The sequence below is a fragment of the Thrips palmi genome, unplaced genomic scaffold (assembly GCF_012932325.1).
Source record: "Thrips palmi isolate BJ-2018 unplaced genomic scaffold, TpBJ-2018v1 HiC_scaffold_8, whole genome shotgun sequence".
Classification (NCBI taxonomy): Eukaryota; Metazoa; Arthropoda; class Insecta; order Thysanoptera; family Thripidae; genus Thrips; species Thrips palmi.
In genome coordinates, this window is record NW_023144635.1 from 11,368,385 (window position 1) to 11,379,767 (window position 11,383).

At 40.5% G+C, this 11,383-nt stretch overlaps 3 protein-coding genes across 5 annotated transcripts in view; 2 read left to right on the plus strand and 1 right to left on the minus strand.

The window, feature by feature from the left end:
• LOC117653548 (epidermal growth factor receptor) overlaps window positions 1–2,815 on the plus strand; it is a 134,021-nt gene extending 131,206 nt beyond the window's left edge. For both annotated transcript variants that reach the window (XM_034399312.1, XM_034399311.1), the window contains exons 7-8: window positions 83–271; window positions 365–2,815. In XM_034399312.1, coding sequence (XP_034255203.1) covers window positions 83–271; window positions 365–762 — 587 coding nt within the window. In that variant the 3' untranslated portion in view covers window positions 763–2,815. The remainder of the gene's footprint in view (window positions 1–82; window positions 272–364) is intronic.
• An 851-nt stretch (window positions 2,816–3,666) lies between these two features.
• Window positions 3,667–6,193, plus strand: LOC117653562. Its single transcript, XM_034399337.1, has 5 exons — window positions 3,667–3,897; window positions 4,164–4,901; window positions 4,975–5,298; window positions 5,381–5,861; window positions 5,957–6,193. The coding sequence occupies exons 1-4, from the start codon at window positions 3,800–3,802 to the stop codon at window positions 5,607–5,609; spliced, it is 1,389 nt and encodes a 462-aa protein (XP_034255228.1). The 5' UTR covers window positions 3,667–3,799; the 3' UTR covers window positions 5,610–5,861; window positions 5,957–6,193.
• Window positions 6,194–6,681: 488 nt separating this feature from the next.
• On the minus strand, window positions 6,682–11,306 carry LOC117653559 (sulfhydryl oxidase 2-like). 2 transcript variants are annotated; one of them, XM_034399331.1, is made up of 3 exons: window positions 10,769–11,305; window positions 9,084–10,563; window positions 6,682–7,809 (listed from the first exon to the last, which is right to left on the minus strand). In XM_034399331.1, the coding sequence occupies exons 1-3, from the start codon at window positions 11,061–11,063 to the stop codon at window positions 7,767–7,769; spliced, it is 1,818 nt and encodes a 605-aa protein (XP_034255222.1). In that variant the 5' UTR covers window positions 11,064–11,305; the 3' UTR covers window positions 6,682–7,766. The 2 variants fall into 2 exon arrangements, with proteins under 2 accessions (XP_034255222.1, XP_034255221.1); XM_034399330.1 differs by lacking the exon at window positions 6,682–7,809 and having other exon boundaries at window positions 7,816–10,563; window positions 10,769–11,306.
• Window positions 11,307–11,383: the final 77 nt, after the last annotated feature.

Sequence of the window (11,383 nt, forward strand, 5' to 3'; positions counted from 1 at the left end):
AAGCACCAGAACGGCACTGGGACACGGGAACCAGCACGCCGCTCATTTCATGACGCTAACGGCCACCTGATTCCTTTCACAGAAAACGCCGGCAGTGCCATGGAGGAGGACTGCTGCGACACGGGGGCTTCGAAACGGGAGGCACAGGTCGGCTCGCTCAAGCTGGACCTTCCGCTGGACGAGGACGACTACCTGATGCCGTCGCCGCAGACGTCGCAAGGTCAGGGCACGTACATGGACCTCATCGGGGACCCGTCCAAGATGTCTGGAGGTAAGTCGCGGCGCCGCCATCTGCGCCCACTCCGCACTCGGTCCGCACTTCCCCGACGATGACATGCAACTCACCGCACTCTCCTTCTTGCAGAAAACGGCGAGGCCAGAAACGGTGGCTTTAGGACGTTCCCGGACTTCCTGCAACTGCCGGGCAACAAGCCGACGAGCGTAGACAACCCCGAGTACCACCTCGTTAGCAACGAACCCACCACGCCGGTGACGCCGTCGTCGGCACAACCTCTGGGCATCCCCATCACCCAACCGGAGCCGGCGGGACCCTCGGGGTCCTCAGGGTCCTCAGTGCCCGTGGGCGGCGTCGCGTCCGCCGCGGGTAACGGTGTCGCGGGCGTCGGCGGCCAGGTGTTCCTGGGCCACGCGCCGCGGTCCTCGGAAGAAGAGTCAGACCACGAATACTACAATGACCTGGACCGCCTTCAGAGGGAGCTGCAACCCCTGAAACCCCTTAGAAGAAACGAGACCACAGTGTGACAATAATGTGGTGTGGTGTGTGTGAGAAGGACTCGTTCTGAGATGAGCGTCTAGCGCCACCCCGCCCCGTTTTAGGTCTCACTCATTTATTTGTTGTTGTTCTTTGTTGTCATTGTCGTGTTCGTGTCTTGCGTTAAACTGCAATTGTTATTTTTTAAATCTTTCCTCTTTCGGATGAGCACAGCTTTCCTACCTCACTCTTTTTCCCACTCTCCCACGTTTTCTCCCGATTCCTTTGTTTCTCGTGGTTCTGATTGTCAATACAATCAGCACTGAGTGCCATAGCGCCGTCGCGCCTTCCCCCCCCCCTCTCCCCTTTTCACCCTCTCCCCCGTGCTCACTCCTCTTCTCTTTTTTTCCCCTCTTGTGGGCTGACAAAGCTTGGTCAGTCTAACAGAGACACAGTTTCGTATCCAAGTGTGATGAAACTTTTACTGATAGTTTTATGTTTCCCTGTGATGCTCAATGTGATTTCAAACTTGTACTATATCTGTTTCATATCTTATTTATGAAAAAATTGAGATCACAGTGCTTTAGACTTTTTTAACTGCTGGCCGCCTTTGTACCATCAGCCATTTATCATAGTCAGTTCCAGATCGTGAATTGTTCATCCCATTTGGCCAATAATGTTGTGTAGAAAAGAGCACTTCTACCAATTAGTCACAGCTTGCTTTGCATCATTAATTTTTAAACTTACCAACATGCAAGTCTGACCTGCCAAAAAAAAAAAAACTTTAGAAGTTTTCTTAGGTCAAATGTATGCTCAATTGTCATGCAATCAGCATACTACATAACAAATTGTATTGAACTTGTCACATTGTTATACTCATTGCCTAACTCTTTGTGATCTGATCTCTAACGTACTTTCTCTCTATTATGCATATTTATGACTATGAAATTTGTGTCTTTATCATAAATTTTACTGTGCCATGTTATATCTCTGGCATCAAAATTAATCATAATCTATTGCACATAACAAAAATTACGTACTCATTTACACAAATGAATTTTGTTTGTACTAGAATTTTCCTAGACCTATTTGCCATATTGTGACTGAGGTACAACGGTTTTAATTCTATGAGATTAATGAATCCTGCTCATGTATAGAATCATGCTTTAACAAATTTGTCTTGCATGCATTTTATGGCTGTATGGATCTTTAGGGCAGCAGAGTGTTTTTATGTGAAATATGTACTATGTTGAATGTAAATTATGTAAATGAAATTTTATCTGAAAAGAGTCTTAAAATTTATATGAATGTTAACAAACTTAGAACATTTGAATGTGAGAAGTTGTATGCATACCCATTACAAAGAAATGTTCTTTGCTTTTGTACTATACTCAAGAATCAAATTCTGGGATTATTGTTGCAAAGCCGTAACAAAGCAAAGGATAGTTCTTTGGATATACCAAATACATATGTACACTTGACTGTATGGGATTGAATCAAAACTGTGTATAACTGGCTCATTCAAGTGTGATTTAAGTGTCTTGTCTGTGATATTAGTCTTAAGGTTTAATTGTCACCAACATCCCAGTGTGTCCCTAAAGATGAAACTTTATGAGTGGAAATTTTGAAGTCATTGTTATTGATTTTTGTTTTCAATGTCAGCTTTAAATTTTTTATGTATCTGAATGGCACTTACACTTTTGCTTCAAATGATTGTGTTGTGTTGTGAAATATTAAAATCGCTTTTCAAAATTTTGAGTTTAATTCCAGCATTGGTACTAAAATTACTTTATTTTTATGAGTGCCATTTGTAGTCAGGGTAAAAGTTGGTCCTTAAAATTACCTACCGAAATTGTACATTTCAGTTGTATATTCAAAGAGTAAAAACCTATTGTTGAAATTTTAACTTTTCAGTCTTCTATATGAACAAAGTGACAGAATGTAATTTAAAGAACATGAAGAGCTTTATTTATATAACCATGAAATTTATGATGAAGACCCACCACTCTGTTCATATGTTAAGACTCAACACCGATAACTGTTTTGGTGTGAAACACCGTACTGGTCTATTTTTACTGTAATAAAGAATTTATATGAAAAGAATTTATCTTTCAATCCAATTTTAACATCCCTGTTTTAACCACAAAGTTGTTGCCTCATAAGAACATCAAAATCGATCCCATTCAGCTGCAGGATTCTTACACAATGCAACGATTGGAAAAATTTAATAAGAAACAGTAAAATCTCTGCCATTGGGCACAGGCATTTATTTCTTAGGCCCACAGCCCTGATGAGTTTCAAAAAATTCTTAGGTGGTTGACCATTCTTGTCAAAAAGAGAAACAGTCTTATCACAATTTACATTTTAGGCCAAAAATTTTAAAAGGCCCAAATTGGAGTATGTTTTGCTGCAGCACTCCCTTATTACTCCTTAAACTATTTCAAGGGCCATTTCGGCCCAAAGCGGTTTTTGTCAAGCTTAAAACTGGAGTTATTAGAGCATGCGCCTGACAGGTAGGCAACCCATCGTCTACAGCCTCTTCACCGCACCAGCACTTAACGGGCGTCATGGGAAAAGTAATTTTCACTCTGAATTCATAGGCCAACAGCAACGTTCCCTATCAATTTCAGATAAATCGGAGGTGGTCGACCATTTCCGCCGAAAAAAAAGCTTCTACATGGTTTTTTAGCGTTTGGGACAAAACATTTAAAATGGCCCAAATTTGATTATGTTGTGCTGAAGCACTCCCTCAAGACTCCTGCACTATTTCGGGGGCCATTTCGGCTGTGAAATGCTTTTTTTCTAGCCAAAAACTGGAATTATAGGAGTGTGCTTCAGAAAGGAGAAGACGTGATGGCGGTAGGCGCCGTTGGGGATAGGCAACCCAACTAACACTGAGTTTGGCGGGTTTAAACTTCCCGCTATGCAGCACAATTCCCAAACTTCCGGTTATCGCCGACCGTCGACTGTCATCTCAAACTCGAATCGAAAGTGCAGGAAAGGGTGAAAGGCAACGTAAACAACATTAGTGTTGTATCTGTCTATTGATGGGTTGATTTAAACTTCGTTTATTTCTTTCTCATAATTATGTCGTTGCATGGTGTAAGACGATGCTCTGTTAAGGGTTGTCAATCGACTTCCCTTAACCACAAGCGTTTCCATCACTTCCCCAAGGAGGCAGAAAGGTTAGTGAGCTTCCTGCACCTTATCCGCATACCTTAACTTTATGACAGGAAAGTTATACATAGCCTTCAGCTCTCCTCTCCTATTTATGACATTCCATTTTTACGTCTCTTTATCGAAGCAGTACGTTGATGCTCTCACTTTGCAGAGTATTAGTTCATCTTTCTGAAAATATGTAACTGTACACCAAATGTCTTGTCATTATTGTTTGGATTTATAGTGTTCGGAATTTCCCTAACAGTGTCCTGTCTTCTCCCTCTTATTCTAGGAGCAAGACGTGGACTCGCCTCTGCGGAAATGAAATACTTCTGGGCGTTGCCGCGGCTGAAATGCATAAGAGGTTCCGTGTGTGTTCACTCCACTTTTCTCGAGAGCAGTACTTCAGTAATGAACTTTATAGGCTGAAGTTTTATATGGGTGGCGCAGTTCCTGATCAAGCACTCGGTAACCCACTAAGTGAAGAACTGATAGAAAGTTGGTGGAAAGCAGGGACATTGGAGCAATTTCAGAGAAAATTTGTCGCGGCAAGAAATAGAAGAAGTAAATACGATGTAAGTGATATAAGTGGTATGACCCCTTTGCCACATCTCTCTTGGAGTAATTACACCATGGAAAAGGACCTGCTCCATGATAACACCATGGAAAAGGACCTACTCCATGATGACACCTCTGTGCAAAGAACTAGAAGAAGTAAATATGATATAAGTGATATAAGTGGTATGACTCCTTTACCAAATCTCTCTGGACGTAATAAGACTGTGGAAAAAGACCTACTCCAAGATAACACCACTTTGCAAAGAAATAGAAGAAGTAAATACGATATAAGTGACATAAGTGGTATGACCCCTTTACCTGATCTCTCTGGAAGTAATAACGGTGGCATCAGCCCTTGCCAAGAGGAGTTCGCTTTGTTTGATAATTTGGATCAAAGCAAACCAGGACCTTGCGCTTCAGAATGTGGTGATGAAGGATTTGCACCAATGGAGTATTTAGACCACTATGAAAGGTAAAACACCTTTGATTATGAATCACCTCTTTCCTTATCTTTCCAATGTAATATTTTCCCTTATCATTTACAGTGAAGCTAATTTGGAGCCCACTCCAATGAACTCTGGCAGTTATGATGTTGGCAGCAGTCATTCCCAAAAAAATATTTCTTTGCTTGAGGCTCCAGATCAAAGTAAACAAAATGGATCTGCTTGCAGTCTTAAGAAGAGCTCTGTTGAGAATGCTAATGCACCTGGCATACTTGGTAGTCCTTTTGAAGATGTTGAAGCATCAAGTACATTTGATAGCCCTTTGGAAGATACTGATGTGCCTGGCAAACTTGGTAGTCTGTTCCAACATTTTAATGAAGGATCTGCACCAATGGAGTACTTGGACTACGTGGATTACAATGAAAGGTTGCATATTGTATTATTTCACTTGCCTTCCTATTTTTCCATTGTGTTGCTGAAATTTACAATCCTTTTTGAAATTTTACAGTGGACCCACACCCTACAGGGAAAAGTGTCACATAGGAGCACTTACTTTAAACGACTTTAAAACTGAAAGAAGGGCAGAGAGGTCTTTGTGGTTGGTGAAATCCAAGTTTAAGCAAATGCAACATCAAAACAGGCAGTTACAGCAGAAGCTTAAATATGCTCAAAATAAAATTAAAGAATTAGAGTCGATGCTGGCGTCATCTGGAGGAGAAGATTCCAATCAAGAATGAAGTGTTACTCCTCCATGCCTGATAGTGAAGACTTCAAAGGACCCAATGCAAGAAGCCCCCTGCTCTCGAACATGCTCTGCTCAGCAATGCTCACTGTTTGTGAGCTTGCTTGAGCTTCAAAGCCAAAATGCTGCACGGAGCATTTCCAACATAACAATTACACGTTAAACAAGAACAGGAGGAGGGGGAGACGCCATGAGAAGAGATTAATGCCAATGCCAAAGAGAGAGGATGACATGAATTCCTCTTTCGGTGAGAATCCAAATAAAATAAATGTGTACAGAGTATTGTATAAATTATATTGAACTAATAACGACCTGTTACATACCCCACGCTTAATGTTTCAGATTGATCTGTGATAAGTTCATAGCCATATTCATCAAGTTGTTACTGTACGAGTCTGATGGGTGGTGTAATTCAGTGGCCATCTGCATTACAACCAGGAAGAAAAAACACCCACATGATTGAGGACTAGGTAATCAGGCCTTACCCCTTTTTGCTGCTTCTCTGCTCAACCTTAAGGACATCCCAATGTAAAATTCAAATTTTGAATCAATCCTCTTAATTTTGGTAATCAATAAAATTCTATTACCACAGAAAATTTGATTAAGCACCCCATTTTATACTGATTTGCAATTCTTTACATCCAAACGAGGGGTACCTCACTTCGAAAACAGGTGTACACTGACTGGTGACTATACTCAATTTCCACTTTGACTAGACTGAAAATATCACGAAATGCGTTGCAAAAATACTAAAATTGGGACAAATTAACGTGGTTTTGCCGACTTTTTCAGTGACTAGACTGAAACAAGGCAGTGACTGGAGTCAGGGGTGTACACTGACTAGACGAAGTGAGGTACCCCTCGCATCCAAAGATTTACTGAAAAGTTCTCCTCACATTCACTTGTGCCTACACAGAGAGCAGTGACAAATTTGTGAAGAACAATGGAAACTTTTCCATATTCCTACAGTACATGCCACCAGTTTTCCTAAGTAGATGTGGAACTTTGTTGAGTGTTGTGAGGAGCACATATCAGGAGCCCAAAGTTGAAAAAAGAACAGACAAGAACACAGTTTGATGCACCAATCAATGTATTTGAACAGTTTGAAACATGTCTGAAGTCTGACTTCAAATGAACACACATGATAAAAATTAATGTGATGTCACAACCAAGAAGTTTCCATATAACTTAAAATACTCAATAGTCTCACTTCTTTCAAAGCTCACAAACAAAATTTTGGAGCTGCTAATCGATTATAAATGCAATGCACACTCTAAATGTCTAATGAATACTACAACACAGACATGAGTCATTGTGGTGTTCCATCAGAAGTAAATACTTAACCAGGAGCCAAATGAACATTGCAAACATTTGAAAGATAAGATATTGTTTGTAAGAGGAAGAGACCCTCCAGACAGACTCAAAAAATTAATTATAAAATTATTGACAATACACAAAAACTGCCACTCAGAATCACAACACTAATATAAATCTTAACTTTACCTAAATATTTTGTGACAAAACCTTTCAAATTAGCACTACACACACATTATACTGCATCACAGAATTGTTTATAAGATACTCACAGCACATGGCAAAAATCTGTCTAATCTATAAAAATATAAACAAGAAGGGTTTCTAGCTACTTCTTTGTTTGTTTTAAAATATGACATACCTTCTTTAATAAACTGTAACACATCACACTAAAAATAAAATAATAAGATAACAAACTTAGACTCATATTTAAAAAACAAACAGTGTGAAACTATAAGTTAATTTGTTGTTTTTATAAATCCTAACTGCAAATGACCCTTCTGTTACAGAGAATCATTTAAAATACCACCAAAAATGGGAAATATATTCTATATTGTTACACAAATATTGTGACTGTGAAAGAATAAAATTCATGGAAGTAATGATATCTTCAAGGCAAAATTCATGACAATCTGTACTTGCACTGAGCACAGATGTCATATGATTACTCACCTGATACTTCAGATATTCACCAAAGTGTAAATGTAGAAGGTAGAATGTCACTGGGCCAAAGAAATTAAAATGATGCGTTGCTGGAGAAGAGAGAGCGATAAAAGGGAGAGAAAGAATGATGTGAGGCCTCTCCATAACTTCGCAGAGCAAACAAGACGTAGCTTCATCACTTTTGGATAAGTGCCCAGCTTCCCAGAAGTAATGTCAGTCTGCACAAAATAAAACCAGTCATTAGAAGTCCATAGCTTCAGGTAAGCTGTTGATTCTAAAAATTAAGTAGAAATAGGTGCTCATTCAACAATTTCCCAATCCTGACTTCTTTAAAAAGTAGTTAGAATCATAAATGAACAATACAGAAAATTAAGTACCAGTTACAATGTCTTGAATAGTTGCTCTAGCTTTTCCACCAAATTTTTAAGGGGGTCTTGAAACTTGTTCCACAATAGCCAGAACTTCATTATACTGTGATTTAGTTGAATAGCCAATCACCACACAGTTCTTTTAGCATATGGGAGGGTTCAATATGTATCATTTTGGTATACTCATTAAGTGCAGGCCATCAGGAATAAGTTTCAGGACACCCTGCATAGGAATGAGAGGAGGCTTATCAATTATATTATGAGAGATATGCTATGCCAATAGTGAGATAAATAAGTTAGATGTCAGAAACTTCCTACCACACACATTTGCCAAAATAAACCAAAATGATCAATGAATTTGAAAGTGAAAATGAATAGAAGGTCAGCACAGGATCATCAATAAGTCTTGCAAATATCACATGGAAGACAAAGAAACAGAAATATTTAACCTAAACTATTACAACACATAGACATGAGGAAACCACTGACTACAGTGAAACTGACTAAAAATGTTCACATTCTGGAATGCAGAATAACTAGGAACGAGGGAAGTATTAAACCAGTCCAGATAACATTAAAACCATTGTCATTCAAGCAGCAAAAGTCAAAGTGCAAAAGTAGGAGTGTGATGAAAGACACAATGCAACCAAAGCAAATGCATACATGCACTGCCACCTCCCAAATAAAGTGAATAGAAAGTACAAAAATAAATCTAAATTTAGCCATTAGTATTCAATAGAAATATTTGGTAATATTAAGTTTAAGTTCAAAATATGGATGGACCAATCTGTACTACGTAATTGACTATTGAAATAGATAAATAGCAAGATGAAATTGAAAGAATACAACATACTTTAAAATAAGACATTAATGGACAGACTGAGAAACAAAATCGTGTTAACATAAACCAGAAGAAAGTATCAAAATATCACTTAATTATGGTATGTTATGCCAACAAAAACATGAACAGGTTCTTAGACATTATTTACAATCTCATAAGAAACTGTCACACCTTTCCAGAAATATCATGTACATAAACTTTCTTGTGATAAGTACGAGGCAACAAAAACTTTAGACAAACAAGAGCAATTATAGCAGCAGATGCAAGATACAATAATACGTACAGACTCATGTCGAGAGCACTCATTTCAGAACCTGAAGAAATGGGATGTGCCTCTCGTTTAGACATGGCATCTGCTCCAGCAGCGCCAATAAGGCTAAGAGAATTATGGCTGTAGACTGACTGTAAATATTGGAGGACTTCATGCTCCACCCATTCTCCATTATCACGACATCCAGGGCAACGGTCGACAGATGGAAATATAATCTTAGGAAATGCTGGATCTTCTGTGGCATCCCCAGCAAGTCTTTTATTCACTTTGTTGTGACCTTGCCATAGCCATAAGACACTTTTTTCATGTGAATTTATCTCAGAGAACATAGTTTCAGAGGCCATTCCCTGAAAATGCTTAGAGCATTCAGCACAACCAAAGAAATGAGTGACATAGCCCAGGATTGCTTCAAGTACATCCCTTGGTCTACCACTGTCAGGGGAGACAAGTGCATCAACCGTTAGGACATGAAATGTTGTCCAAAGACTACATGGATAGCCACGATAGTTAGGCTGACTGCCACGGCAACCCAAAAATTCGTTTCGTTCAGTCCATACTGGTAGAGTTAATTTAGACTCTTCTTCAGTGAGAAGTTTCCTCCAGTCCTCACCAGAGAGCTCCGTTACACTGTTCACATGATCAGTCAACAAATTCAAAAGTGTTTTTCCCGACACTGACAATGGGAAATGGCGTTTTATAATAATAAGATAGTTGCGCAGGGCATTTAGAACAGGCCCAGTCATATGCTTCCTAGAGCCCACTTCATGCCTCAAAGAAAACCGTAAGGCATGTTCTAAATCAGCTAGGAAAGCAACGTCTCCCTTGTGGGATACAAGTTCCTTAACTTGACTCTCCAAATCAGGATTATCATCTGCAGCAGGAGCAGGCATCTTCACTACATCTTCAGTAAATTCTACTTCAGGCAACTCAATATTCTTTGATTTTAAAAATGCTTGGATAGCAATGCTGAGTCCATTACGAGATGTGTCTTGAGTGTAAAGTACCTCTCCAACATCTTTTCCTCTTTCAACAACAACCACCGAAGGAAGGCTTGTTACTTGCATAAGTTTAGCAAGAGCTTCATTTTCAGGCGAAACTGTGCGAAGCTGCACACTTGGAATTCGACTGAAGTCCAAAACTAAGTCAGCACCAACTTCATTTTTCTTGTCTTTGAATATTAAAATTGAATATAAGACTTGGCCAGGGGAATCTTTCCACAAATTGTGCAGATCAGAACTGCGGTATGGTGTGATGTTGGGCCAGGAACTGCCTCTTCCTTCAAGTTGTTCTTTTTCAAGTAATCCTGCTAGTATGTGGCGCATTTCAGGAGCATCTTTACCCTTGTCAACTTCTTGTCCATAATTTCCTTTCTGATGATGAGAGGTAAAAAATCTGACAGTTGGATAGTGCATGATCTCATAGTCTCGGCAAATGGGTGTATTGTCTTCTACAACACAATCCAAAACACCAATACGCACTGCTGAGGTCCAACCTAGAACATACAAATAAACAAGTGAACAAAGATACGAGGGACAGAAAATAAGTTGCAATGTGCAGTGGGACACTAAAAGTGCTGCGGGCTATGAGAGAGACAACAGAAATAGCATTTGTGCGCACTAAAAACTTTTTTTTTCTTCAGAAGCCACAAATATTAGCGACAAGTCTAATGAGGACGCACTGTCATTGCAGCTACTCACCAGCGACATCAGCAGCAAATTCTCTCCATATTGGTGCATACCGCTGGCAGTGCCCACACCACGTATTGTAAAACTCCACCAGCCAAGCAACGTCCTTCCCCAGGACTGTACTCTCAAACGTGGTCACGTTTAGGATGGCCACCTTGTCCGCGGTCGTGTAGAGCCCTTGACTAGTGATGACATCGGTCATAGACTTGGCCCGGTCGACATTAGCAGCCCAAACCACTTGGCAGCCCAGGCTGAGCACGGCAGCCAGCCCAGCCAGCCACCACCGACAACAAGCCGATAACCTCATCTCGGCCTAGAGTGGGCTTTGCTTGTTCTCAACTATTGCACAGAGAGGGCCAGCACAGCATTGCCTGGCGAGGCACGCAGCAGCGAGCAGTCCAACGCAGGGAGGAGAAGAGAGGAAGGACACGTTGACGGGCCCACTTTAGTCCAGGACGTCCAGAACCAATTGAACACGTCAGGCAGCCGCCCCGTCCTTTTGACAACACACTAACACACACACATACAACACTCACACTGACACTGCGCACGGCTGCGCACTGCACGCACAAAGTTCCATGTGGTTCCAGTAGATGGCGCTATACTCCTCCCAGCGTAACCTTTCCG